This window comes from Panthera pardus, unplaced genomic scaffold, assembly GCF_024362965.1.
Source record: "Panthera pardus isolate Hobbes unplaced genomic scaffold, ASM2436296v1 HiC_scaffold_15, whole genome shotgun sequence".
Taxonomy (NCBI): domain Eukaryota; kingdom Metazoa; phylum Chordata; class Mammalia; order Carnivora; family Felidae; genus Panthera; species Panthera pardus.
The window spans coordinates 12160284-12188152 of record NW_026526710.1 but is presented as its reverse complement, the minus strand read 5'-3'; the positions used below and the strand labels follow the sequence as shown (position 1 = coordinate 12188152).

Here is a 27869-nt window from a genome sequence, read left to right as displayed (position 1 = left end):
TTCCAACTCAATGTTATTTCTTTGGCCTCCGTGTCCTCATCCATAAAATGGCACCATGCAGCTTCTCTTTCACAGGGCTGCTGTGAGAAACCACTGAGGCACACAGTTGTACGTGTTTCGATAAACAGCAGCTCAAAGAGAACAAGTCTAGGGGCGAAGCCACGGACTGAGGAGCCACCCTGCCTCCTCAAACCTCAGAGTTCATTTTTTTCTCTCCTGGCCCGCGCACGAAGGTTTCTGAGGCTCTGCCTTTGGCTTTTAAGGTGGATTAAGATGAGGCCGGCATGGGACCTACTTCTGTTCCTGGAGATCAGGCTTCAGAAAGGTCTGGCACCCCCCCACCCCCACCCCGGGGTCACAAGGTAACAACGCCAGGAATGGAATGTCATGTCCTGAGCCAGATTCCGTCCTGGGACTTGCCCAGTGAAGCTGTAGGAATTAGTCCAGCCTTGCACATCGGCGCTGGCCCGTGCCCACAAGGAAACATGAACCCACAGCCTTTGAGGCCCACGGGCAGCACAGTGTCATGGGCCACTGAGGAATGGGGTCTGGGAGCTCGAGCGCGAGCCCGGGACACAGGATTTCACAGCGTGCAGTATCGGTAAAGCCCCTCATGACGCGGACGAGGGGCTACCCGACTATGATTTCATTCTCTCTCTGCCAAAATCTATGTCACCACCGGCACAGCAACAGAAACACAGACGCAGGGGTTGCACAAGAGCGCATACGGGTTCTCAGAGAAGAAAAACTACAACGTGGCCGAGGGCTGAGACTAGTTTAAATCAGCCCCCGGGGGTTGCTGGGACCCTCAGTCACATTTCACTTTGCTACGGGATGGAGTCAACCTCGCACAATATTTGTCAAGATACAAAAAAACTAAACACCAGAGAAGACCTGCTTTGGTCTCGGGTTGCCTGAGAAGTTAGGCTGCAGGGTACCCTGGAAAAGTAGGGAGGTGGAGAAAATTCCACTTAGCACAGTGCCTCCCAGAGAGAGGAGTTCTGCGTCTAGGAAGGCGCCTTTGAGAAGCCACATGGGATCCGCATGCCTGAGGACCTAGCTCAGCTGTCTGCCAGGGAGGGACCTGTAGGTAATGACAGAGCAATCACGGGTGCAAGCCTGGGGCCAGAGCGGAATTGCGGAACTCTACCACCAGGGGGCGCCCTCTGGCGCCCTGTGGGACACAGGACCCAGCAACTCCACTGCATCAGTGTGAAATACTATTAGAGTTGTGGGTACATTTTGCAGTGAAGGAAACTGAGGCACAGAGAAGGGCAGAGACTCCACCCACATTCCTGCAGGCCCCGGAGTTTACTGGGGCAGGAAAGACCTACTCCTGGCTCTGGACACGGACACCCTGGAGGCTGGCAGTCCTCCAGGGATGATGGGGTTTATTTTGAGGCACTTCTCAGAAAACTGGTCCTGTGTCAGCAGGGCCAAGAGGCTGCCTCCCCAATGCCCTGCCCCACCTGTGGGCCCCCAGGGGCAGAGAAGGGCCCTGCCCAATCTGGGCAGTCACCCAGCCCCTCCCACCTCTGGGTTCTGACAGGCCACAGAGTGGGAGCCTGCACTTGGGGCTGTGGGGTCCCTGAGATAGGAAGGGGGACAGAAGCGGGGGGGGGGGAGAGAAACAGACATCAAAATAAGGAGATAAAGATCAGAGGGAGACAAAGACCAAGTAAGAGATGGACACAGAGAAAATCATAGTTTGCAAATGGCCAACCTCCCTGGGTAAGAGGAAGAGAAGGCAGAACTCAAGGGGTATAGACATGTGGATTCTGGGTGGGGAGAATCCATCTACCAGTCAGTCAGTCATTCTCTCCCTCCATCCCTCTTCTATTCAACAGTCCCTCGCGGGGGCAGACTGTTACCAGGATGAAGGAAGATGAGGCTGCCGAGAAAGTGAAGGACAGAAAATTCCAGGCAGCCCATCAGAAGTGGGAGGGCCCTGGGGGTCCCCCACCCCACACGAGTTTGTTCCAGAGGAGGAAATCGAAGGTTCAAGGGGCAGGGGACAGACCCCCAGTTATCCAGCTAGTTAGAGGCAGGGAGGAAGGAGGAAACTCCAAAAGTTGCCAACCAGCAAGAGTCCGTGGAGGCTCCATTCGTCATACAGAAACCACCCGCTCTGGGCCCATCCCTTCTAATCAACGTCCTCTTAAATGTCCCTTCCACTGTGCCCTTCTCCCCACCACTGTCTCTGCGGCCGAAACGTCCCATCCAAACTCTGTGGCCAGAGAGCTATTTCACACATGCACATCTTAGCACAGACCCCCCTGCCCTAGAACCCCTCTTCACCCCACTCCCTGCATGAGCCTGCGGCCCCAGGATAATGTGCACTGTCCTCAGAGGGCTTGCACAGGCTTTGCCTGTCCGGTCCCGGCTGCCCTTCCTGTGCCCCACCCCCCCCCCGGCCCTCCCCCCTTCCAGCACCACCAGACTATTTGATTCACCAATCACACGGTCTCCTCTTCCGGCTGTTCCTCACATGTCCGCCCACCCCCGTGGCTTCTGCCCGGGACTCCCTCCTCTCCTTTCAGGTGAGTCCTGTCCACCTTCTGCACATACAACCCCCACCCAAGACTGAATCACAAACTCTGTAAGCACGCATCCCAGAGCCGGGCCCATAATGATCAGCATTATTAACAGTGACATGACATTTACAACAATAAGGGCCCCGCTACAAGGAAGGAGAGCGCTGGATACAAGGGAGAAAAGCAGGAAGACGGGAAGTCGGCCAGAGACGCTGCAAAGGGGGATGTGACCCGCAGCTTGGGGAGCAGGTTTCCAGGCAGAAGAGCTAGGAAGGGGGTGGGGCCCGAGGTCCCAGGGAGAGGAAACCCGCGTGCAAATGGCTGGTGTGTTTTCCACCTGCGAACCCATCATACCTGGGGTTGGATGTGTGAAAGGGGCAGCAGACTGGCCCCCCAGTGGGGGCAAATCCACTCCCCCCCCCCCCCCCACTCCAGGACCCTCCAGCTCTGAGGACTTCCTTATGCTGTGGTGGTGGCAGGAACGTGGGGTTAGCAGAACCGACTGATGCTATGGGGGGGGGGTCCTCTATGCACCTGCCCCCCACTGCCAGCCCCCAACTCCCAGGGCCAACTCACTGTTCCCTGCAAGGGCTCAGGACACACGAAGCATTTTGAAGCCCCTCACGAGAGGGGAGCTGCTCAAAAAGCTTCAGCTGCCCCTCTCGGAGGGACCTAAGGAAACGTGCACACGGTGTGAGCCTGAGGACCGGCCAGGGAGGGTGTATGTTCTCCCTCTCTCTCTTTTCCTTTTTAAAATTTTAATACACACCTTGCCCCCCTAATTACCAACTCTTGATATTCCCCCAAGACTCGAGTGTAAAATACACGGTATTTTAAGTTTATTTACTTATTTTGAGAGAGAGAGAATGAGAGAACAAACGGGAGGGGCCGGGGGGGGACAGGGAGGGGCAGGGGGGGGACAGAGGATGTGAAGTGGGGTCTATGCTGACAGCAGACAGACCGAGGTGGGGCTTGAACTCATGAACCGAGCTGAGCCGAAGTTGGATGCTTAACCGACTGAGCCACCCAAGTGCCCCTAAAATACACAGTATTTTTTGAATGCTGTGGGTCCAGAGGTCAGAATACTGGGCTCCCGGTCTAGGAGCCAGGGGCCTCACTCGGTGCCCGAATCACCTGGAGAGGTTTTAAAAAACTGACACCCTGTTCCCCTCGTAGGATCCTGATGGAAATGGTCTCAGGTGCAGCCTGGGCATCAAGACTTGAAAAGCTCCCCGGGTGATTCTTATGTGTCGTCAGAGGCCAAGCCCTTTCCTTTGCCTAATAGTTGACTGTCCCAGTTACAGGTCGCTTAAAAAATAATGTATACTTTACAACATAGCCTCACACACACGGTCTCGTTATAGTTCTTTCAAAACCGCTAGGAGTTCAGTGTGGACATCCCTACAGTATAAATGAGGAGACTGAGGCTCAGAGAGGCAAAGAAATGTTGCCCAAGGTCTTGTACCTGGTAAGAGTTCGGTCTGAAAATTCAATCCCCTGACTCCATTTTAAGATTGTTTCCTGTGGTCCAAAGTTAGGTTGAATTAGACCAGAGGTGGTAAATACCTGGCAGGTGGCCACACTGTTCCTCCTCCTACACCGTCAACAGACATCACTACTAGATTAAGGCACTTTGGTTTCTGAAAGAGAACAGAACCTCAGAATCCTTCTTAACACACGGATTCACTGGAATGGACGCATGAGGTGATACCACTTTGCATCCCTGGACTAAATGCTCCTGAAGGACCCTCCTATCCGTAACGTTCTAGAATTCCAGAAATAGGCTTGCTGCTGCAGCCACAGGAAGGTTAGAATGTGAGTCAGCCACGGGATGCTTTCGGAGTCGGCTTCCCCCCTGCCGCTCCCCAGGGCAAACCGGAGAGAGTCCCGTCTGTCCCCGGGTTCCTCCCAGCAGCTCCCATAAAGGCAGCTCAACTTAGTGGTTAGGAGCAGAGATACTGTTGAAAGCCAGGCCTGGGTTCAAATCCTGGTATAAGCAAGCGAGACACACCAGTATTAAGTGCTCAATAAATGATCACTTACGCCAAAACTAAAGCCTGATCGATATACAGAAAGTCGGGATTCTAAGGCCGACCCCCTACCTGCTGCTAAGCCCATCCTTCAACCCGTCCCTTGTCATCCTTCTTGTCTTTCTTTCCTCCTGCTTCTTACCCTCAGACAGATGCCCTCTGGCTCTCCCGGAGCTGGGATGGAAGGATGGCTCTCTGTCAACACCAAGCTGCGTCCGGCCAGTGCCTGGACCATAGTATTCACAGCCTCCATTTACTGAACACTTACTCTGTGCTAAGCCGGTTACACATACCAACTCACTAACCTTCACAATGACCTCACCAAGTACATACTGTTAGCTCTGATTTGCGCACGATGACACAGGACCAGAGAGGCACAGAAGCTGGCTCAAAGTCACACAGCCAGGAAGTGGTCTTCATCTGGTTTACAGACATAAAGACCCACAGCCAAGGGCTGCCCCACATACGTCCCCTGATATTCCCCCGGCCATGTCTGGGAGGGGGCTTCACGACCCATGGGTATTTCATCCAAGACATTCAGTTCCCCAGTGCGAACCCCCAGGGCTTTCTTGCCTATGACGGAGAGGTAAGGATGTGGGCTCTGAAATGCAAACAAGACACCTGACCAACAGCAGGTGCTCCATAGGCACCCCCAGAACGAACCTAGTTTTGTTACCTCTGTATACAGCACAGGACTGCTGGTCAATAAAGGTCTGTGGTGAGGAACCTGCACCTAGTAGGTGCTCAAGGAGTGTTTGTGGCGACCTCAACGGAGGGAAGGTACCACATGCGCACAGTAGGTGCCTGATGGCACAGAAGCTGCTCAGGCGATGTCGGTGGGCTCTAAGCGAAGGGAGGGGGGCCAAGCGCACAGTAGGTCTTGGCGAACGTGCCCAGGTAAGTGGAGTGGCGCACAGTAGGTGCTCAGGAAGGGTATTCCCATGCCCTCCCGGTGGGTCCTCTCTGCTCCCCTCTGCCTCCTCACCTTTGTTGTAGAGAGAGCCGTCAAAATAGTAGCTGCCCGTATAGAAGCCAGTGGCCAGCTCGATGAGGTGGCGAGCCCACGTGTTGCCAGCGCCTGGGAAGCTGGCCAGAGCGATGAGCTGCTTGGACTTGGCTGGGAGGAACCTTCTGTCCATGCAGCGGTTGTCTGCAAAAGGCAGGGCATGGTCAGGGGCGGACAGCGCCCGTCCGGAAGGGACCAGGGCCTTGAGCCCCATCCCGGCCCGCTTCCCAGCCATACGACCCAGTGCACAAGACAGAACTCCTTCCGGGCCTGCCTCCCCATCTTTAAAAGGAGAAAATGGTCCCTCATCACAGGATTGACGTGAGGGTTACATCAGCTCATGGATGAAAAGGGTTGATCACATAGCAGGGATTCAATGAACATCAGCTACAAGGAAGCGTCTTCTCTCCTGCCTCAGTTTCCCCCCGGAACAGCGAGTCGCTCTCTCACACCGCCCCCAACTCCACCGTCCTTCCCTCTAGATGCAAACCCTCATACGGCATCCACCTGCATGGGATCCAGTCCAAGGTTCTGATCTCGGCCTCCAAGTCCCAGGTGGCCTGGCTCCTTCGTCCTCCGGGGCTCATCCCACCCCCCACCCCCGCCTGCCGGCCCTCGGGGTCTCCGCACTTCCTATCTGTGCCCTGCTCCTTCCTGACTCGGCACCTTGGGTAGGAGCCTTCGCTGCCCTCCCACCTGCCTTTGCCAGGCAGACTGCTGCTTTCCTTCCACTCCGCTGAATCAGCACCGCCTGCCTTCCCTACTCCCTGGGCTATCATTCTCGAACACTGTCCGTCTCCCCCATATGGCTCATCTCAACTGTTACTCGAACGACTATTTGTTTAGTTGGAGACCCTGCCTACATTGCTTTCTGCTGCCTCCCCAGCACTTTCCGTATCATTTGGCATAGAGTAGGGACGATACCAGTGTCTTAAACGGATGGATGGACAGACACATAGATGGGCAGGTAGAAGGACGGATATCACGGCGGATGGATGGGTAACAATATTTACTTTGCAGGCATCTTGTACGGGCTGACATGATACATGTAATATGTTAACGCGCCAAAGTGCTCAGAGGGGGTAGTTGGTTTTTTTTAGCCTTCAGCTTCCTCATCTGTACATGGGTTGGGCAGGTGGGTACCATTCTGATCCTCTGGCTTTCCAGAGTCCTCCCAATGCCCCTGTTGTCAGAGCCTCAACACCTCCCACTGCAGCCCGCCCCGGAGCTGAGAAGGCACCGCGGTGGTTTCTTTTGGCCCCTACGGATGTAAGGGAAGCTGAGGGAAGGCCAGCACAGGGGACTCTGCAGTGGAAGGGGAGAGGAGAGAATCCTAGAGTTGGGGCTCCAGCCCTGCTCTGCACTCTGGGCCAACGACCTCAATCCTCAGTTCGGGTTGTGGACAACCCCCTCTCCCCTGCCCGAGCTCGCCACGCTGCTCCACATCCTACTCCTACCCTCTCATCCTTCCCTCCCACTCCTGGGGAGGGGCAGAGAGAGAGAGAGAGAGAGACCCAAGGAGGCTCCTCACCCAGGACTAAGCCCAATGTGGGCCTCCATCCCACGACCACGAAGTCATGACCGGAGCCGAAATCAAGAATCAGACACCCAACCGACTGAGCCACCCAGGTGCCCCCAGATCACTCCAGGATTAAACACTTCTGTTTCGAGGAGCCACTCCCTGTCCTCACCCTGTTTCCACCCCACTGCTGGCAGACTTGTCCACTCTCTCCAATCCACTTCCTCCTACTGTTCCCAGCAGCGCCGTTCCGGGCTCCAACCCGCTGCTGCAGGGAGCCTGTCCCGCCCGAGGCACCGGTGACCGCCCCCGGCTCAGCATCTGATACCGCCCTCCATCCCGTCCTTCCCAGAATTCCTCCCCAGGTTCCACATGGTCTTTCCTGTTCTGCCAGACCTGCCATTACTGAAATCTATGAGCCACACTGGTGTCTCGTAACGGCCCCTCGAGGGAAAAGTTTGAAGTCCCGAACTGAAATTCCAATTCCTCCAGCGACTTGCTGGGTGGCCTGGGGAAAATGATGGATCTGAGCCTCAGTTTCCTCACCAACAAAATGGGACTCTTGACAACCATGGTGTCCTCGGGCGGGTCAAATGAGGGCGTGTGCCGTTAGCACAGGGCTCTCCCACATAGGGGTGCCAATCAACTGTGGCTCCCACTAGTCCGAGGGCCGGCTCCCCTCCCCCACTGCCCAGGTTGAATCTGTGCAGAGCACAGCCCACTTTGGAAAAGAAGAATCCGGTCTTTGTTGAAGCCAAGGAGGTATCTGGGAATGGTTTTCGTGGAAACATACTGCAAAACAGCCTAGGTGTATAACTTTCCGGAGTATGGGAAGGTCTTCTATTTTGTTTTAATAAACATTTATTCATTTTTGAGAGACGGCGTGAGCTGGAGAGGGGCACCGAGGACCCGAAGTGGCCTCTGCACCAACAGCAGTGAGCCAGACGCGGGGCTCGAACCCACAAACTGTGAAATCGTGACCCAAGCTGAGGTCACAGGCTCGAGTGACTGAGCCACCCAGGCGGCCCAGGTCTTGCGTTTTGAAAGGGGCGTGAATTATCCACTTGTCACTGAATAGCCCATTTAAAATGTGTGCATTCTACGCTATGCAAAGGTCACTTCAAAAACCGTAAGCAAATACTGAATTAAAATTAAGGATACGGACCCTGAAGTGTCACAGTGTTTGCAACTGAACAGCTGACCCTCAAACAGCATGGGTTTGACCTGTGAAGGTCCACTCACCTGCAGATTTTTTAATAAACACAATAGGCTACCATAAATGTGTCTTCCTGAAGATTTTCTTAACGCTTTTTTTTCTCTAGCGTATTTACTGTGACACAGCATACGATACATGGAGCATTGAGGCTTGCAATCAAGAGCAAGCCGTTGGTAGTTAAGTTTTGGGGGGAGTCAGAAGTGACATGTGGATTTTCGGCTGTGCAGGGTGTCAGCACCACCCCAACCCCTGACTTGTTCAAGGGTCAACCGGACCTTGAAATGCATGACGAAGGCAAGGACCAAGGATGGCGAAATGGGAGGTGGAGGATAAATGTAACAGAATGTTGACAAATGTGAAATCTATGGGACACATTATGGGTGTTTACGGTAGGATTCCATTTTTTTTGTTTTTTTTTAATTTCCTGGAGGCTGGACATTTTTCCATCATAAAATGCGGGGAGGGAGGAAAAAAAAAATCTGGCCCCTCAATTTCTCCAGAAAACGGAATGCTCCATTCAAATACTTGAGTGGGAGGCCAAGACCCTCCCTGAGGTATAAAGGCTGTTGTTTTCAGCCCTAAAAAGAAAGTTTATTTGGTGCTTAAGCTCCGTCAATCAGACAAATGCTGGAGGCAATACTGTAGAGAACTCTAGAATCAGACGGACCTCGGCTTTAGTCTAGGGCTGGTAAGGGGGAGCTGTGTGATACTGAACGAGTCTCTTCCCCTCTCTGAGCCTGTTTCCTTACCTGTAAAATGCGGCTAGTCACCTTACAGGATTAAATGGATAAGATGTGTGAAGTATTTCCAATATATGCTGAGAAGCTGTGGTTAAGAGTGGAGCCTCAGGGGGCGCCCGGGTGGCTGTCGGTTAAGCGTCTGACTTCGGCTCAGGTCATGATCTCACAGTTTGTGAGTTCGAGCCCTGCGTCGGGCTGTGTGCTGACAGCTCACAGCCTGGAGCCTGCTTCGGGTTCTGTGTCTCCTTCTCTCTCCGCCCCTCCCCCACTAGTGCTCTGTCTCTGTCTCTCAAAATAAACAAATGTCAAAAATAAAAAATAAATTTAAAAGAAAACATTAAAAAAAAAAAGAGTGGAGCCTCAGGACCCAGACCGCCTGGGTTTGACTCCCAGCTCTGCCCTGTCCTAGCTGTGTGACTCTGGCCAAGCTACCCAACCTCTCTGTGCCAGGTTGCATCAATTGTAAAAGAGTAATGATAGCAATGCCTCGGTCATTGGACTATCGTGGAGGATTAGAGGAGTTAATTCGGTGTAAGTGGCTTAGACCGTATCTGGCACTCAGGTGTTCAATGACCATCTAGTTCCTGGCAGGAACATGAGTGTTTAGCACATAGTAAATGCTCAATAAATGGCAGCCGAGACAGACCAGGCTTTTGGCAGCCCTAATAAGCCACAGGCCTCTCAAACCTCGCCAGCGTTGAGGAGCTGCAAGCCTGACGTGGAAAAACTGGAGACCAGTAATGGCCTGGGGACACGGCACAGGGAAGGAGCAAAGTCATCAATGAGGGGCTCTTTATCTGCTATTGAAAAGGCTCCAGGGGCGCCTGGGTGGCTCAGTCGGTTGAGCGTCCGACTTCAGCTCAGGTCACGATCTCACGGTTCGTGAGTTCGAGCCCCGCGTTGGGCTCTGGGCTGATGGCTCAGAGCCTGGAGCCTGCTTCCGATTCTGTGTCTCCCTCTCTCTCTGCCCCTCCCCCATTCATGCTCTGTCTCTCTCTGTCTCAAAAATAAATAAACATTAAAAAAAAAATTAAAAAAAAAAAAGGCTCCAATGTCTGTTCCCCGTCCCCATCAAAGCCATTCGCGGTCATGGAATGATTAATCTATGTAGAACTCTTCGCTAGGCTAGGGGACACAGTTCTGCACAGACTGACAGACGCTTCCTGCAGGCGAACAAAGGCTTGTCCCCCTCACGGGAGTGTAAACAAAGCCAAGAGCCACACTTGCTAAACTGATTCCCGCTCCCTGGGCTCTTAGCAGGACCTCAGGTGCCACGGAAGCAGCCACCAATGGCCACCCCTGGTAACCCCATGGGACCGAAAAGGGGACAAGATTTTGCTGGGGCTGCCACTAGCTTTTGGCACCTCTGTGCACATCAGGAAAAGGCGCTCTCTCCTTCCTCTGGGCAGAGAGAGGCACTTCCATCCAGAGGGCAGAGCATGGGCTGGCTTTCAGGCACCACCTTCCCTGTAGGTTGTGCCTGTGCAGTGCCCAACCTGCCCAACCATACGGGGTGGCCCGGTTCCTGGGAGATGAAGAGGAGTCTAGCCCAATGGTGTTCTATTGGGTCTCCAGGCTTCAGGGGGTATGGGGAGTGTTCTTTACACTGGGGCTAGGGCTTTCTAGCAGGGGCTCTGGAGTCAGAAACATGAAAACAAACCACTCTTGTAGATGTACAATTGTGGCCAGTTCTCACCTCCCGGGTCTTGCTTCTCCTACCTGGAAAATGGGGATGATATTGCCCTGGTCATAGACTCACTGCAGGCTTTACATCATGAAATGAGCTGAGGCTTCGCACAGGACCAGCGCATAGTAGGTGGTCGGCATATTCAGACATCGGGGTAATCCCTCACGGGGCTCCCTTGGGCCGAGTGTCCTGTCAAGGCACCTCTCCAAGAGCCACCCACCCGTCGTGATGCCTCGGTCAGGGGGGATGGTTTTCATCTAGAAGTTTTCTCAGTGGCGTGACCTCAGGCAAGGCCCTGAACTGTTCTGAGTCTCAGTTTCCCTACCGTCAAGGGGCGGTGATGATTATTCCCGCCTCCCAGGAGAGCTGAGGGGATTCAGAGAGAAAGGGTGAACTAAGGACTCAACATGGACTCTGGCGCAAAGAATGTCCCGGAGACGCGTCCTCAGCACCGCGGCCACGGGCTGGCAGCCACAAGGGGCGGGAGGGGAGCTGAACAGGAAGTGGGGGTCCCACCAGCAAAGGGAGGGAGGGGGGCAGAAGTGGAACGTGTGAGACGGAGAAAGAAGAATTTATACCTCAACAGACTCCTAGAATTCAAAGGGCTCTTGGAAGTCCACATTCTATAACTTCATTTTACCGATGGGGAAACTGAGGCCCGGAAAGGGGAAGTGGCTTGCCCAGGATCCTGCAGCGGCTCTGTGTTGGTCCCCCAGGTCCCCCACGCCCAGCCCTGGGGACGTCACACTCAAGCTCACTGCCTCCACTGCAGGAGAAGAGCCACCAAAGCGGGGGGCTTCAGTATGCGGGACAGAGATGAGGGTCTGCAGACCGCCCCCTCCCCCTCACCTGAGGCCCTCCTTCCATTGCCCGTCAGGGTCGCTAAAGCCAAGTTCCCCAGCCCCCCACCCCCCGGTCTGAGCAGCACCAGCGGCATGAAAGGGGCTGACCCGGGCATCTCCGGGGAGGGAAGCCCCTGGACAGCATCCGGGGGTCAGCTGGCGGAGCCCAGGCTTACCTTGGACCTGCGTCTGGTACACGATGAAGTAACGGGGGGTCCCGCAGCTCTCGAACTCCTCCGCGCTGCACTTCTGGGCGCAGAGCTGCTCGTCCTCCCGCTCGTGAAGCGGGAAGCGCGTGGTGGGGAACCCGCAGTGGCAGGCGGTGCCCGCAAGGGCCGCCAGCGGGTACTCCTGGAGCGGGACACGGGGAGGAAGGAGGTCACCAAACCGCGGGACTGACCGGGCTCGCAATGCAGAGGAGGGCTGGCGTTCCCAGCGTCCCCTTCGCGGCCAACTTCACTCTTACAGCTCTGCCCCGCCCTGCGCGCCTCCTACGCGGCTTTATTAAGCGGTAACTGACAAATAAAACCAGCACCGGCGTCCGCGTCCACGCCGTAGCTGCCAACACTGGAGAAGGAAAGCCGTGTGATTCAATTGCATCGAGGCCCTGAGCCGGGTGGGCTCCGCTTTTCCTGCAAAGGCGGAGACTAGCGGAAGGCGGAAAGTACTGGAGACACCTGAGCTCCACGAGGAAGCTTTCTCCGGGAGGACCGGAAGGAAAACTTACCAGGAAATGTTCTTCTCACCGTCGCCCGCCCTGCCACCGTTAAGTCCCCCGGGCCGAGGGGGGGGACACGAAACCCACGCCTTGGGAGAGGCTGTGTGAGCCCGTTCTTTCACGACAAACAGGATACTGACAGCCACGTGCAGCCACGATTTCGTGGCGACAGCTGCTCCCAATTGCTTCATTTGTCCCGAGGAGCGGCAAAGCGGGGGGGGGGGGGGGGACTTGGATTCGGAGGGGACTGGGCTGCCCCTTGCCAGACTGGCCTCTGCTCCAGATCCGCAGCCCTGAATCCTCCCCGATAGCGGGTCCCAGGAATAATCTAGTAACAAACCAATTCAGCAAGCGTGGCACCATAGGATCGGTTTCTTTCTAACAGACATTGAATAGGGACTTCACCTCTTAGCAGAGACAGAGAGAAAGACAGGGAGGGAGAGACAAAGACGCTGGTACGCAGGTGGGTCTGCGTGGGCCGTGACTGATGGCATTTTCTAACAGGTGATACGCAGCGAGCCTCCCCCGATATCCTAGATCTCCTCCACCCGTGACGCGGGCAGTGCTGTACCCTCAGTCACTTAATCCCCGAGATTTTTTTTCCTGTGACCCCCTAAGGAGATCAGAAGAAACTGGAAGAGGGAGGTTTGCGGGGGAGGGGGGGGGGCTTCCTATCCACCCACATACCCTCAATTCCCAATCCCACGTGCAGTCTGACCCTTTGTTACATGCTGCTTTGCCCTGGGACCTCATTGTCTCACTGTTGGTGTCCCACCTGCAGGCTCCAGGGCCCTCGGGGACCAAGGACTGTCCACCTGGAGGGGATGCCATGGAAGAGGGGCATCCATGCCCACCCGAGAGAGAGAAAGTTGGATCAAAAGCTGGTCAAACCTCCTAAGCCTATGAACTTGGCCCCTGACTTGCCAGGAAGTCTCTTAGGAGCAGCAGAGCAAGCACTCAGGAAATGCTTGGTGACTTGAAGTTGCCTGCCTAGAGGCTCTGGAAGCCTCTCTGGGGAGGGGGAGGGGAGGTCTCTAGGGTAGCTCAGAAATTCAGAGCGTAGGTGTGGCAGGGGCCTTCCCCTGTGCGGGCCTTGGTTTTTGTCATCCGTGAAATGAGGGTGAAAATTCTCGAGTCTAAGCCTTGACGTGAGAGGTGAAGCGTGAGATCCGTGCTCGGTGAGTGGCAGCCCTCTGCGTTCCTGCGAGGTGTGCCTCATGGATCAGGGGCCCCCGTGAGGGCTGGGCCAAGCAGGACAATTCAGTGCAGGTGGGGCATTCGGGAGTTGGGGTCCAGGCTGGAGCACCCAGCAGGAGCCACGAGGCAGGCCCCCCCACAACCGCCAGCATCTTTGAGGACAGACACGCCATCTTGGTGACCGTGCATCCCCAGCACCGAGCATGGGGCCTGGCACAAAGTAGGTTCTCGGCATGGGCAACCACCTTTCTGTGGTGTGGGAGGGGCGCTTCTGCTCGTGCAATGAGCTCACCTTGAAAGAAGGACAGAGTTCCTCAGACATCACTGAGTGCCAGTGTTGTGCCCAGCTCTGCTCTGGGTATGGGGGGGGGGGCATCAGTGTTCAAGGCACAGCCCCTACCCTTGTGGAGTTCACTCTCTGGTCAGGGAGGGAGGATCTCGGGCTGAGAAAGGACCCACAGATCATCTAGTCCAACTTCAATCCAACGCCCAACGTTCTGGATGCCACACCTGCCCTGACTCGACATGCTTGCCTCCGGTGACGGGGAGCTCACTCTGTCCCAGAGTGGGGCTGCCCTTGCCTTTCCCTGACAATCGTCTACTCATGCCTGTAGGCCCAGTTAGGAGGTCAGCCTCAGGCCTGAGCATTCCCCACGATTAGAACAAACCCGCTTCCTCAGGGGGAAAGAAATCGACCTCCTGTAACTTCCACCCCTTAGATCCACAGGAAACTGTTGCATTTCTCTCCCGTGTCACACATCAGAGGGATGACCCCCTCATCCTGCCCGAGCTGCGGCTTCTCCAGCCAAGCACCCCCTTTCCTCCAGCTGTTCCACACTGCCCCCCCCCGCACCCCACCCCCCGGAGCTTTGTGAACAGGACCCCGGGCTCACCTTCTCAGTGCAGAGATCCACGCACTTGTCCACGGACATGTTCGGCATGGCGGCTGTCACGGGCAAGGCCAGGGAGAGGTTGTCGGGCCTGCGGAAGCAGCCTCGGAAGACAGCGCTTCCATCTGGAGGGCCAGAGGGGAAAGCAGTGATCAGATCTCAGCTTGGCAAACCACTTTCTAAAGAAAAGTGCTTTTATGTATTTTTTAATGTTTGCCTATTTTGAGAGAGGGTGAGAGAGCATGTGCCTGTGAGCGAGGGAGGGGCACAGAGACAGGGAGAGAGAGAATCCCAAGCAGGCTCCGTGCTGTGAGCTCACAGTTCCAACTTGGGGCTCGAGCTCACGAACTGTGAGATCACGACAGAGCCCAGATCACGGGTCAGACGCTTAACTGACTGAGCCAGCCAAGTGCCCCGAAAAGTGCTTTTAAATCGAAGCCCAGAGAAGGCAAGAGTCTTGCCCAAGGTCACACAGTGTACCAGAGCGGAGACGGATCGGCTACATAATTCAAAGTCTTCTCAACCCTGGCATCTTTGTCAACGGTCCCGGATGTTCCTGTGGGGCCCTATTGTCCCCTTTTGTCAGCGTTCCTGTGCCTTATTCATCCTCCACAACGGTCACCCCCCCATTCAGGGGGATGATACACGCCATGGAGGATTTTCGTGATCCCCTCAGGAGACGGCTGCTCGAGGATCGAGGGAAGCAAAGTACCCAGGGCTGTCTTCTCCCTCCCATCATCCTCTGCCCACCCAGTGCTGAGCACCTACAGGTTACGAGGGACTGATCTGCCGGAGGGACCGCCTTTAAGATAACCCGATCAGGCACACAACAGGGAATTCGGAGGCCGCACAGTCACCCCAAAGCAACAGGCAGCGATGATGCCTGAGGCCCAGTTTGCCACGAGCAGGACCCGAGACAGTGTTTTCTTGAGGTGTGCTCTCAGGAGAGGGGGGCGGGGGAGAAGCAGGGCAGGAACCAAGCAAGGATGTCACTTCGGCTGGGTCCCACCCAAGCACGGATGACAAGCCGTGCCACAGCCGGTCCCACTGCAAGGAAAGGGGCCCGGCCTTGGCCGTGTGTCCCCCCTTCCCCGCCGCGCGTCAGATATTGGCCGCGGGACACAACGTCCTGGGAGAGCCCGCTCCTCTGGGGCCACGGTTTATTTTCGCACAAGTGGGCACCAGACGTGAACCACTGGCTGCTGGCAGTCACTGCAGGGAAAGGGGACGTGGGCGGGCCCCTGTGGCACCCACTGTGGGGGGCACACAGATGTATAAATAAGGACGTTCCCCACCACACTCACTCGCATTAACACGTGGAAGCCGGGTGTCCAATGACGAAGCACTGGGCAATAAAATACAGACCACCACCACAATGGGACTCCATGCCCCTGCCAATAATGACAACGGCATTCAAGGCTCCTTTAGAGAGCTAAAGATGCGTTCAAGATGCTAAATATAAGCAGAGACTATCAAGCTGCCCATATGACCAAATACCAATTTTGTACAAAAGTGATCTCTCAGGGGCGCCTGGGTGGCTCAGGCGGTTAAGCGTCTGGGTCCTGACTTCGGCTCAGCTCACGATCTCAAGATTCTGAGGCTGAGCCCCACGTCGGGCTCTACCCTGACAGCACAGAGCCTGCTTGGGATTCTCTCGCTCTCTCAAAATAAACAAACATTTAAAAAAGGCTCATTTATTTATTTTTAACGTTTATTTATGTTTGAGAGAGAGAGAGAGACAGTGCGGGAGGGGGAAAGAGACAGGGAGGGAGACACAGAGTCCGAAGCAGGCTCCAGGCTCCGAGCTGTCAGCACAGAGCCCGACGCGGGGCTCGAACCCACAAACCATGAGATCATGACCTGAGCTGAAGTAGGAGGCTTAACCGACTGAGCCACCCAGGCACCCCCATAAAAAAAGGTGCTTTTTTTTAATAAAAAAATGAACCCTCAACATTAATCTCTAGAGGGACCTACGCAAACATGTTGGCAAGCATGATGGTCGTTTATGTCAACTTGGCGAGGCTATGACGCCCCAGTGTTTGATCAAACATATGTCCAGGTGCTGCTGGGAAGGTCCTTTGTAGATGTGGCTAACATTTATAATGAGTTCACTTTGGGAAGACTTACAGGAGAGTTCCCTTGAGCACAAGGGTGGGCCTCATCCAATCAGTTGAAGGCCTTAAAAGCAAAACCTGAGGTTTCCCAGAGAAGGAATTCTGCCTCAAAGCTGTGGCATTAACTGCTGAGTCTCCAGCCTGCTGATCTGCCCTAAAAATGTCGGGCTTGCCAGCTTCCACAACTGCATGAGCCAATGCCTTAAATAAGCCTCCTAACGTATATATAAATAAAACTCCTACAGGTTCTGTTTCCCTGGAGAACGCTGACGAATGGAGTAGCAGCATAGGCAATTTTTATTTCCATCTTTTTAAAACCCTTTTCTTTTTCTACAGTGAATATGTATTCTTTCAATGTCATTAAGACAAATCTAAAAGTTTTTAAATGCCCCTGTCAAATTTCCCAAAAGGTTCATGATGCCCATTTAATTTTTTGCTGTTGTTTGTTTATTTTTGAGAGTGAGAGAGAGCGAGCATGAGTTGAGGAGGGGGAGAGAGAGAGAGGGAGACACAGAATCCGAAGCAGGCTCCGGGCTCTGAGCTGTCAGCACACAGCCCGACCCGGGGCTCGAACCCACGGACCGTGAGATCATGACCTGGGCCAAAGTCGGACGCTTAACCGACTGAGCCACCCGGGCGCCCCCATGATGCCCATTTAAAATTGAGGTCAGCCGTGCTCATGTTTGAGTTATGTGAACCTTTCCAGAACACGGCTTTCACGTAAAACCAAGGACACCGTTCCCACAGTGCAGATCAAAACCAGGGGCTCAAAAATAGACGTCAGTTACCGAGTGCCTACCACGTGTGAGCTGCTGTGCTGGGAACTTCACAAACATCACCTCACTGCACCTTGGGGAAAACTCTGGAAGGCGGGGAGCAAACTCTCATTTTGCAGCTGACAGTGGCAGGACTTAGACCAAGAGGTCATGGGACCAACCTAAGGCCCCCACCGTTGGCAAAAACTTACTATGGATCGCTGTCAGCAACAAAATGTCAGCCCTTCGGAAAAAGGGAAGCAAGTTAAAGTTGCAAACACATATATGCCCCCACTCTATAGTCTGTCTCTGGGTCTCTCCGGGGTGTCAGCCCTCCCCGTTGGCATATAAACATCTATTCACATTCACGTGCAGGGAAAGGGCTACGGAATCGCTCCCCAGGCAGAAAGACGGTGGAGGAGGGGGAGGGAGGGAGTTCGGGAATGATCGGCTTAAATGTCAGCTGTCACCCTAGTGATTCCTTCTACCACCTGGCACCCAGTAGCCCGAAGTCATTCCTCGCGGAGGCAAATCTAGCAAATGGAGAAGACATCTGGAATTTGGTTAAATGGCTAATTTCCAGAGCGCGCCGCAGGCTCGCACCATCCAGTTCTCTCTTCCCTGCTTTCCTGGAGCCCTCGCTCCTGCTCCAGGCTGGGGAGGGAGGTGGCGGGGGCTGTGGAGGCTGGGGGTGGCCAGGATGCTGCTGACTCGCCCTGTGGTCCTCCAGGCCTCAGTTTCCCCCCTTATGCATGGCAGGGTGGGGGACAGACTATGCAGATTGCTCTTCTGGACAGGACAGCCCTCCAGCCCCCAAATGAGGAACTGCTACCCCCCAAAGGCCACCAGTGTCCTGTGTGGGGAACACGCGACAGTCTCCCATCCCGTGGCCCAGGATGCTCAGAGGGAAGCCCCATAAACTCATGAGTCATCCCGAGGAAGATTCGATGATGCTCAGAGAATGTGCTACCCAAGGGGAGGTCAGGGAGGGAGCCAGGCATTTGAGCCAAAGACTCGCAGCAGTGAGGTGGGAAGCCCAAAGCAGGTGCACAGACCCTCACTTACCCAGAAAACTCAGTTAGCTGTCAGCCCACTCGGGTCACAGGGCAGAGAGACCCCGCCTTGCTTTTAGAAACAAGGGAGTTTGCCTTCTCTCTTCAACTCTGCTACCATTCACTGAGTCCCCACTGATGCCAGGCTCCCTGCTGGGAGCCTGGGATCCACTTAACCCTCACAGCACCCAGATGGGGTAGATGCTGGGGCCTCTCCCGTTTCACAGACGAGCCGCCGGAGGCTCAAGGAAGCTGCCTTCCCGTGGCACAGAGCGATCAAATGACGGAGTGAAATGGAAGCCAGGTTTCTCTGTCTCCCAAGTCCATGCTCCTTCCAATAATAACGATGCTGTTATGATAATGAGACGCTTATAGTAATATCAGAGTATCCCCGTTACGATTGTGGCTCCTGAATTATCAGTCGCGTGCTATCCACCGGGAACCAGGCTGAGCGCTCCCAGGCATGGCCTTGTTGAACACGCACATCGGCCTGTGATCTCAGGATCCCCATTTTGACAGATGAAGAAACGAGGCTCAGAGGGCTGAAACCACTCGACCCAAGTCAGCTGTGCCACTCGAAGAGGCAGAGGGGATACTGGAATCTAAGTGACACGTCTCCTCCACTCTGGAGGGTATTATCGGAGGCTGTGCGCCAGGCAATGTCTAAACACTTGATATACTTAAAAGAAGTTTTGGTGTTTACTTATTTTGAGAGAGAGGGAGAGCGTGTGCACGCAAGCAGGGGAGGAGCAGAGAGAGGGGGAGAGAGAGAATCCCAAGCAGGCTCCATGCTGTCAGTACAGAGCCCAACGTGGGGCTCGATCTCACAAACTGGGAGGTCATGGCCTGAGCTGATATTAAGAGTTGGGCTCTTACCCCACACACCCTAACACTTGATATACTTGGTCCCCTATTCCCTACAAGGAAGGTCTCTTTCTCCCCATTATACAGAAGGGGAAAGTGAGGCTCAGAGGGGGACAGTGACTTGCCCAAGGCCACACAGGTGACAAGTAGCAGCTTCTGGATTCCAACCCAGGAATGTCTGAGCTCAGAGTTCTCACACTCTCTGGGCTGTCTCTCTTTAGAAGCCACCCCCGGGCCTTGAATCGGCATTTTCAAAACACTGGGCCATTTATTTTGTCCCAGGATCCTGCCCTTCACGCTCGCTCCACTTAATCATTCACAAAGTCAAAGCTGTCGCCCTGGGACATCTGGACACTGGAGTCGGATTTCTTGGAGCGCCAAAAAATGCCCAGGTCTTGACTCTGAGTCTCTAAACCCATATTCAAATTAACCTTCCTCTTTCCCACCAGGATGCGAATCAAGAGACCATCTCCCCCGGGTCATGGCTGAGGCCGCGAAGGTTGCTACGGGAATCAGTTTTGGGGTGGAGTCTAAGAGTGGCCCCTTTGGGACTGGGGCAGTCCTGGGTACACTGTAGGGATCCGAAGCCCACGACCTCTTACCCTCTAGGGTGCTTCCTTCATGGATCCCCACCCCCACCCTTCTGAGACTGTGCTGGGGAAAAGAGTTGTGTCAGAAGCGGGGGGTGGGGGGGCGGTGTATGGACACCCATGGGGTGAGTGCATCCGTCTGCCCATCAGCGGGGCGGGAGGGGCTGACTGCGAGATTACCTGTGGGCCTGGTTGTAGTGAGGGTGTGTCTGGGAGGTGGGACGTGTGTGCATAATGTGTGTGACAAGGAGGCAGTGTGTGCATCTTGTGGACACGTGCGGTAACGTGAGAACCGATCTGTTTGGGCATGTGAATGCTGAGCACCGAGCCCACCAATGTGGCCACGTGGCTCTGTCTCGGTGGGAATGTAGGACCCTGAGGGTGTAGGCTGTCTCCTGACGGTGGGCATCTGTACGTGACCGTGTGGTTGTGCGTGGGACCTCTACCACGGGGCAGAGATGCAATCCTCGGTGATCTCTCTGGGTTGCCTGGCAACCATGTAGCTTGGGTGGAGAAGGGCTCTCTCTCTCTCTCCTAGCGGAGGGCCGGGCTAAACCGCAGCCAACTTCCCCCCCAGACAGCCTCGATGCCACCAGGGGTCGGGCATTTCTCAAAAATTCCCTGAACAGCCAGGACCTCAGATCCTGCAAGCATGTCTGTTTCCCCAGTGCGAGGCCACTTCATGCTTGTAGCATACAAGAGACAAGATCACAAGGATCTCCCCGGGGTGCTGAGAGCACGGGGACCCCCACGCCTGGAGCGCGCAGCCGGGGCACTGCTGGGATCTGTTTCGGTCCTGTGTAACCCTGAACCTGACGTGAGTCTCTGCATAGGAGTGTGTCTGCCCGTGGGCACGTGACAGCTGGCGCCCCGCCCAAGGTGGTCTTTGGGTCACCACTGCTAGGAGTCACCCCTACATCCTCTTGCAGATATGACCTTGCGTAGCTGAGGTCACCGGGGCATCACTCAAGGTCCCGTGAGCCCACACGCGTGCATCTGGACCTCCCCCCTGGCCAAACACCCTGCTTTCAACACCCCCAGCTGGGGGGGCCTGGCTCTTGGGCTCTGGCTGATGGGGCTACATCAGCATGCGTCTGCAGGTGGCCTTGAGGGGGTCGGCCCTGACCCAGGGGCTCCAGAAGAGGCACCAGTCTGGCACCACACCAAAAGGCCATAGCACTTTCCTGGAACCGACAGGCTCGGGACGAGCCGCCTAGCTAAGGAGCGGAAGCCTAGCGGCCAGGAGACACGAGCTCTGGTGCCACCTCTACTTCTCTTCCCTGGACCTCGGAGTCTGTGCCTGTCACGCAGACAGCTCTTCCCATAGTGCCCGTTGGCGGCTACCCCCTTCCTCGGTGTTCGCCCTTGGGCAAGTTTCCTCTCCTTTTGGAGCCTCGATGTTCTCATCTTTAAAATGGAGATGTGAATACTGGGTGGTTCACTCTGAGACGGATACGCCTGAGTCTGGCGAGCCGGAAGTAGAGTGGAAGGGGCAGGTGAAGGTCGGTGGACCGGTCTCCTTGCCTCCTGCCCTAAGACTTAACCCGAAAAGCAGTGGGAAGGGGGCAGGAACCTCTTCCCTGCCATCTCTCCAGGTGATTGCCTCCTTTTGGCCTGGACGCCTGGACGAAGGCCATCTGCAGGCCGCCAGACTGAGAGAGTGGGAAGGCAGAAGGAAGACCGTAAGCCCAGTTCCACGGAGGTTGTCTCCCTTTGACATTTAAGCATCTGCTAATGAGTCCCTGACCCTACCAGCTTAGAGAAGAGGGCTGAGTTGAATGCCCTGAATACCAAATAAGGTGAGGTTTCAAGGAGCCAGAGTGGGATCAGGAGGCATTGCTTCGAGTCTCTCTTTGGGCCATGTGTGTCCAAGGGTGTGGTAAGGAGGGGACCAGGTGCAGGAAGGTGGTTCCAGGAGCAGTTGGCCTGTTGGATGTGGGGTTTTCCTACAGTCCTGCCCATTCCGCTTTTGGGGGGGGGGGGGAACCGCAGGGTCGCAGAGGGCTTCCTGATGTCCGGCAGGAAGGTGGGGTTCTCAGGGATCGGGGGAGCACTCTGCAGTCCATTTCTCTCTGCAGGTTGCTATTATGGCTTGGTGGTCAGAACATGGAGAAGACATTTAATTCTCCCACGCCCCTCCTTTCCTCCATCTGTAAAATGGACAAGTGGTCCTCCCCATCAGCGGTGAGGCCTTCTCATTACTTGGGTCTGCAAAGGAAGGAGAGGTGGCCAGTCAGGATCCCTTGACCTTCCTAACACTCTTCTGTGATAGAATTTTGCACTCCCACAGCATGAACAGATGCCTTCCCATTTGCAGAAAGCTCTGGTGCCCAGCAGAAAGAGAACTGGTTTTAAATTCAAACGGGGGCACCTGGGTGGCTCCGTCAGTTAAGCGTCCGACTCTCGATTTTGGCTCAGGTCATGATCTCGTGGTTCGGAAGTCTGAGCCCCTGCCATCGGGGCTCCAGGCAGGCAGTGAGGAGCCCACTTGGGATTCTCTCTCTCTCCCTCTCTCCCCACCCCTCCCCCAATCGCATGCACTCTCTCTCTCTCTCAAAACTAACTAACTAAATAACTAACTACATAAATAAATTCAGACAGACCTGGGTCAGGTACTTACTAAGCTGAGTGTCCTTTTGGGCAGGTGTCTTCACCTCCTAAGCCTCGGTTTCCTCATCTGTAAATAGGGATCACATCTGCGCTGCACGGTGAGAGTGGAGGTCCCACGTGATGGCATTTAACGTGCCTAAGACCTAACCAGGACTCAGTAGCCCTCCCTGCTCCTTTCTCCTCCGCTTGTCCATGATGCGTGAAGGGTGGCTAGACTTTACAGAGCAGACGCTCTCAATGTCCCGGTGTCAGGGCCCCTGGCGCTCCCTGTCCAGATACAGATGGACAGCGACCCACAATATATACCCAGGACTCTGCCTTAGGGCTGGTGAAAACAGGCTGGGCCATGTCCCCAGGGGCCACCCTCAGCCAGTGATGGGGGTGTGCGGGAGGGTAAACGCTGCAGCTTCCTGCCCCTCCAGGGGGACACCTCTGAAGCACGTTCACCGCCGTCTCCCCGAGCTCCCCAGTGGGATTAACTTCGGCTGTCCTCAGCGTGCCCTGCCCTGTAGCGGACCTTGTTTCGGCTCTTTCCCTTCCTTGTCTCACTTCTCCATCCCTCCCAGAGATGCATCCTGGGGTCACTTCCCAAGCAAACCAAGGTTCCCATCCTTGCCTCTGGGGGAACTCAACTTAAAATATCTTTGGATCTCGGAGCACTAGTAATCCCCCAGGGAAACCCCACGTGGAGTTCAGGGCCACTGCTCTTCACAGCCCAGACTCTGTGAGAATGGTCCCCCTGGACAACAGCAGCAGCCCTGGGTCATGTCTTCCTCATGGCCAATGTTACTACACACTCAGGATGGTAATCACATCAGCTGTGCTACATCTTGTACACACTGTATCTCAATCCTTGCAGCAGCCTGTGAGGTGGACCATACTATTATCCTGTTTTGCAGGTAGAGGCCTCGGAGATGTAACGAGATTCAACTGCTTTTTTCCAGGTCACACAGCCAGCGGGGAGCAGAGTTGGGATGTGACCCCAATCCTATCCGACACCCCATTTTGGTTTCCCACCCCTCTGCCGTTCTGTGGGAAGCCTGCCCAATCCTAACACGGTCGGGGTTTCCAGAGACCCCATACCAGCCACCTGAATTTCCCAGAAACCCTCTCCGGCCCCGCAGCAGGGGCCCCAGCGTCACAAAAGCCCATGCCCCACATTCTGGTAATGTCAGCTCTTCATTGCCAGGCCAGCTGGGATGGTGCATGACCTCGGCAGCTTGAGGCTTTTACTAGCAAGAGGTGAACAGAGCAACTGTTCATCAACTCTCTTTGCTGGGGGCAGATGAAGAACAGCCTGGAACCAGCTGCAAGTATCTCTGAAGTCCTATCATCTCTTTGTTCCGGGGCTTCACAAAAATGAGGTAAATGTCACCAGGCATCAGCTTAAAGGCAGGCGTGGAAGAGTTCCCCTTGGTTTGAAAGAGGCCACCACCCCCTGGGTAATTAGGCCAGGCTCTACTGCATTAAAGATGCCAGCGAGGAGGAAAGGCAGTGAGCTGGGAGCTGCAAACGGCCACCTATAATCAGAGAGAGATTGAATTACACAAAGAGCCTAACTGTCCGAGAAGAATTCAAACCAGCTATTTTTAGGCAGCACCAAAGGCTCCCGAGGGCTGTTGCAAATTCAAACGGCTTGAATTGGGTGCTACGTGAAGCACACTAAGGAGTTTTCATTCTAGGAAGAAAGGGGCATCACAACGGCTATGTGCTCTCTCGATTTTATCTCACTTGGTGGTCACAGCAATCTTTAAAGGTTGGAACTGTCCCCATTTTACAGATGAGGCGCTTGAGGCTCAAAGAGGAAACAACGTGGCCAGAGTCAACACGGCAAGTAAGTGAGAAAGCTGGGATAGAAGCGATGTCTGCCTGATTTCAAAACCTACGCTGCCCCCCTAGCCTTTGTGGACTCTGCTTAGGGGCGAAGAGCAAACCAATTCTCCCCCCTCAGGATGCAGAAGGAGGAAATTTTTCTAGCTGTCATCTCCTCGACCCTACACAGCAGAACTCATGAAGATTCATATGAATTATAAAATTCAGGGGTCCCGGGCACCTATTAAAGTGAAGGAGAGACCCCCAGAACTGGCAAAGAGGAGCTAGGCATGGTCCATCCATCCAGTGTGACTTTCCACGAACATCTGAGGCTCCCTTTGGCAGAAGCCACCAGAATGGAGGATCAGTGAGCACAACACGAGTACTGCACGAAATTCCCCTTCTAACTTTCAAAGACAAAGAACTGCCAAGACTAACAGTACACAAAATACACTGTGTAAAGTGTGAGCCATAAGTCAAGGATCTATTTTTCCATGGTACTGTAAGCTTCATAATACTTCCACCAAGACAGAAAACAAACAAACAAGCAAGCAAGCAAGACGAAAAGGTGCTGAATCCTGGGAGAATCTGGCCTGCCTGCAGTTTTGGGGGTTTTAGGCTGCACGAAAGGACGGTCAGCACCATGGACAGCCACCCAATGGGCCCAACGTGTATCTAACACATTCAATGTAGTTCTAAGGAATCTTCTAACACAGATCTTGCAAGAATCTTTCAAGCAAATGAAATTTCTTGCAACATCCTGTAAAGCCGTAACGTTCTCAAATCGCTGGCAGGTCTCTGCCCCTGGGAGGAGAGCTACACTTGCTGACACATTTAGCAAACTGCTGTGAAAAATGTAATCCAACCAAGAAGGAAGTCCATTTCTCGGTTCTTTTGTAACAAGGGCAAAGAGTCCACGTGCCTGAGAGTCTGTGTCAAGGAAGAATAGCAGGGTGCCTGCAGACATTTGCTCTGCTAACCTTTTAATGCTCTCACTACTTACTGTAAGAGCATTCCATCACCTCGGAAACATGTAGGCTGCCTCCCTATGCAAGGTGTATGCCCCACCAGTGGTGCTTGGGAGACAAGAAGCCTCCTTTGGATCTTTCTAATCATTAAGAATTCTGTGCCACTGCTCAGGGAAACGCAGTTAAGATACATTGTTGGTATCAACTAATGACTCTACAAACGGAATCCGGTTTCCACCATACCTGTTTCCTGGTGTGTTTACTCATTTCCCTGCCTGGTATAATACTCACTACTATCGTGTGCCAGTACCTCGGAAGGCCTCCCTTTCTGATTTACTTGTGTATAAATCGTGTCCAGGAATGGGAAGCCAAAGGTGCCACTGGGTTCTGACCCAGTCACAAGGACACTGGCAATTCTGTTTTGCTTCGAGTCCGCAAATGGGGCAGAAGGAGAGATCAGAGGTCAGGGAAAGAAGGAGGTAAGCTAGATCCAAGGAGTTCTCCCAAAAGAGAGGAGATGAGGTCCAGAATCCCTTACAAGAGGTCAAGGTGTCTACAGCACTGTAGGGAGTGAGCACCCAAACTAGCGGTCAGGGAGCTGGGTTCCAGCCCAAGCTCAGTCCCTAAGAAGCACTGCGGCCTTGGAAAAATCATGCCTTCCCATCATTTCCTAAAGCTACCTTTAGGCTTTTGCACACCCCATTCCTTTTGCCTAGACTTCTCTCCCACCCCTTGGCAACTTCAGTCTGGATATCCTCCTCTTCCACACCAGGAAAAAATCCCATGCATCTTTCAAGGCCCTAATCAAACAGCCTTCTTCTGTGCAGAGTTTCAGTTTCTAAAGCTGTAAAACGGGACATCAGCATATAGGAAGGTGCTTCCAATAGGGCACTCAACACATGACCTTTGCTGACCCTGGACTTTTTGTTCATGGCTGGAATATATGGCTCTCCCTCTCATCCAGAAGTCTCCTTAAAATGGGATCCTACCCAAATGTCGCTCCCTCGGCTCCTGAAGGCAGAGCCCCTGCCATTCCCCCATATATACACCCCCATGCTTGAACAGACCCCATTGGTGCCGGATCTGTTTCTCCACTAGACCATGACCTCCCCAACCGTGGAGACTGTGCTTTAGTCTCCACTCATCCTCTCCATGCCTAATCCCCGTGGATGCTCATCAAGTGTTTTGGTTCAATGAATGGTCTCCATGTTCTCTCCAGACACCATGGTATCAACTGGGCGCCCACCAAGAGTCTCAATTTGGCACATCGTCAACCATCCATCTCCTTATCCAAGCCACTTCCGTTCTTATCTCAGCCATAGCAGCCTTGAGGTTAATAAGGCTTCAATTTTCTTCTGGAATCTCCAGCTGAAGGTCCCCAAGCTTCAAATCTTGTACAGTGATGATTCGGGACAACTGTGATGGACTTGGAGAAGCCTAGACTCCACCCTCAGCAGACATGACTACGTTCCCCTCTTGGACATAAATATAAAAGACTCCTGGGGCGCCTGGGTGGCGCAGTCGGTTAAGCGTCCGACTTCACCCAGGTCACGATCTCGCGGTCCGTGAGTTCGAGCCCCGCGTCGGGCTCTGGGCTGATGGCTCAGAGCCTGGAGCCTGTTTCTGATTCTGTGTCTCCCTCTCTCTCTGACCCTCCCCCGTTCATGCTCTGTCTCTCTCTGTCCCAAAAATAAATAAAAAACGTTGGGGAAAAAAAAAAAAAAAAAAAAAAGACTCCTTTCTCAGAGGGAACAAAACACCATCCTGGCTAACTTTTCTGCTGCCGAGGTGGGCAAGCGGAGGGGTGCAGGAACATCCCCGCCAGCCTCAGGGGCTACTCTGCAGCACCCACACAGGCCCCCCACTGCCAAGGGCAAAACATACCCCCTTGTACAGAATCTACTGTCTTTGTGTGCCGAGGCTTGTATATTTCAACGGACTGAACATCTTCGATGGCCTGTGACAGTGTGAGGTTAAGCGTCCGACTTCAGCTTAGGTCATGATCTCACGGTCCGTGAGTTCAAGCCCCGCGTCCGGCTCTGTGCTGACAGCTCAGAGCCTGGAGCCTGTTTCAGATTCTGTGTCTCCCTCTCTCTCTGCCCCTCCCCTGTTCATGCTTTGTCTCTCTCTGTCTCAAAAATAAATACAAAAAGTTAAAAAAAATTTAAAAACAAAAAACAAAAACAAAAAAACCTCGTCACGCTAGCGGCCAAACGAGGAACTCGCTGTGTGGCCATTCTCCCGCCTGGGTTTCACACGCCACCTCGGCCAGCCAGGACTCCAGCCCCGGAGGTGAACTGAGGCCCCTGTGGGGAGGCAGACGGTGCTTCCGCCGGCAGCAACCCGCACCTCTGCAAACTGGAAACACGCGCCACCCTACTGCGCAGCAAAAGCCCGAGTGGGGCTTCGAACACACGGGATTTGGGAAACGGAACACATGGCCAAGCAGACCCGCCACGAATTTTTATCAACAATGGCATTCCCATGGGAAAAGCCTGTCTCTACATTCCGCCAAACCCACCTGTGTCCTGGGCAGGCAGCGTCACCTCTGCTGAGGTCTGAGGCCTTATTATTCAAAGTGTGGCCCCTAGCCCAGCAGCCTAGCATCACCTGGGAGCTCCTCAGAAATGCAAACTCTCACCCTGACCGGCCGAACCCGAACGTGCTCCGTAACAACATCTCCATAGGGTTCACGGGCACATTCAAATGTGAAACGCTGGCCCAG

At 54.3% G+C, this 27869-nt stretch overlaps 1 protein-coding gene across 5 annotated transcripts in view; it reads right to left on the bottom strand.

The window, feature by feature from the left end:
* WSCD2 (WSC domain containing 2) overlaps positions 1-27869 on the bottom strand; it is a 114021-nt gene that overhangs the window by 9633 nt on the left and 76519 nt on the right. For all 5 annotated transcript variants that reach the window (XM_053902109.1, XM_053902113.1, XM_053902110.1 and 2 more), the window contains 3 exons: positions 14383-14504; positions 11751-11925; positions 5550-5714 (listed from right to left, as the gene is read on the bottom strand). In XM_053902109.1, coding sequence (XP_053758084.1) covers positions 5550-5714; positions 11751-11925; positions 14383-14504 — 462 coding nt within the window. The remainder of the gene's footprint in view (positions 1-5549; positions 5715-11750; positions 11926-14382; positions 14505-27869) is intronic.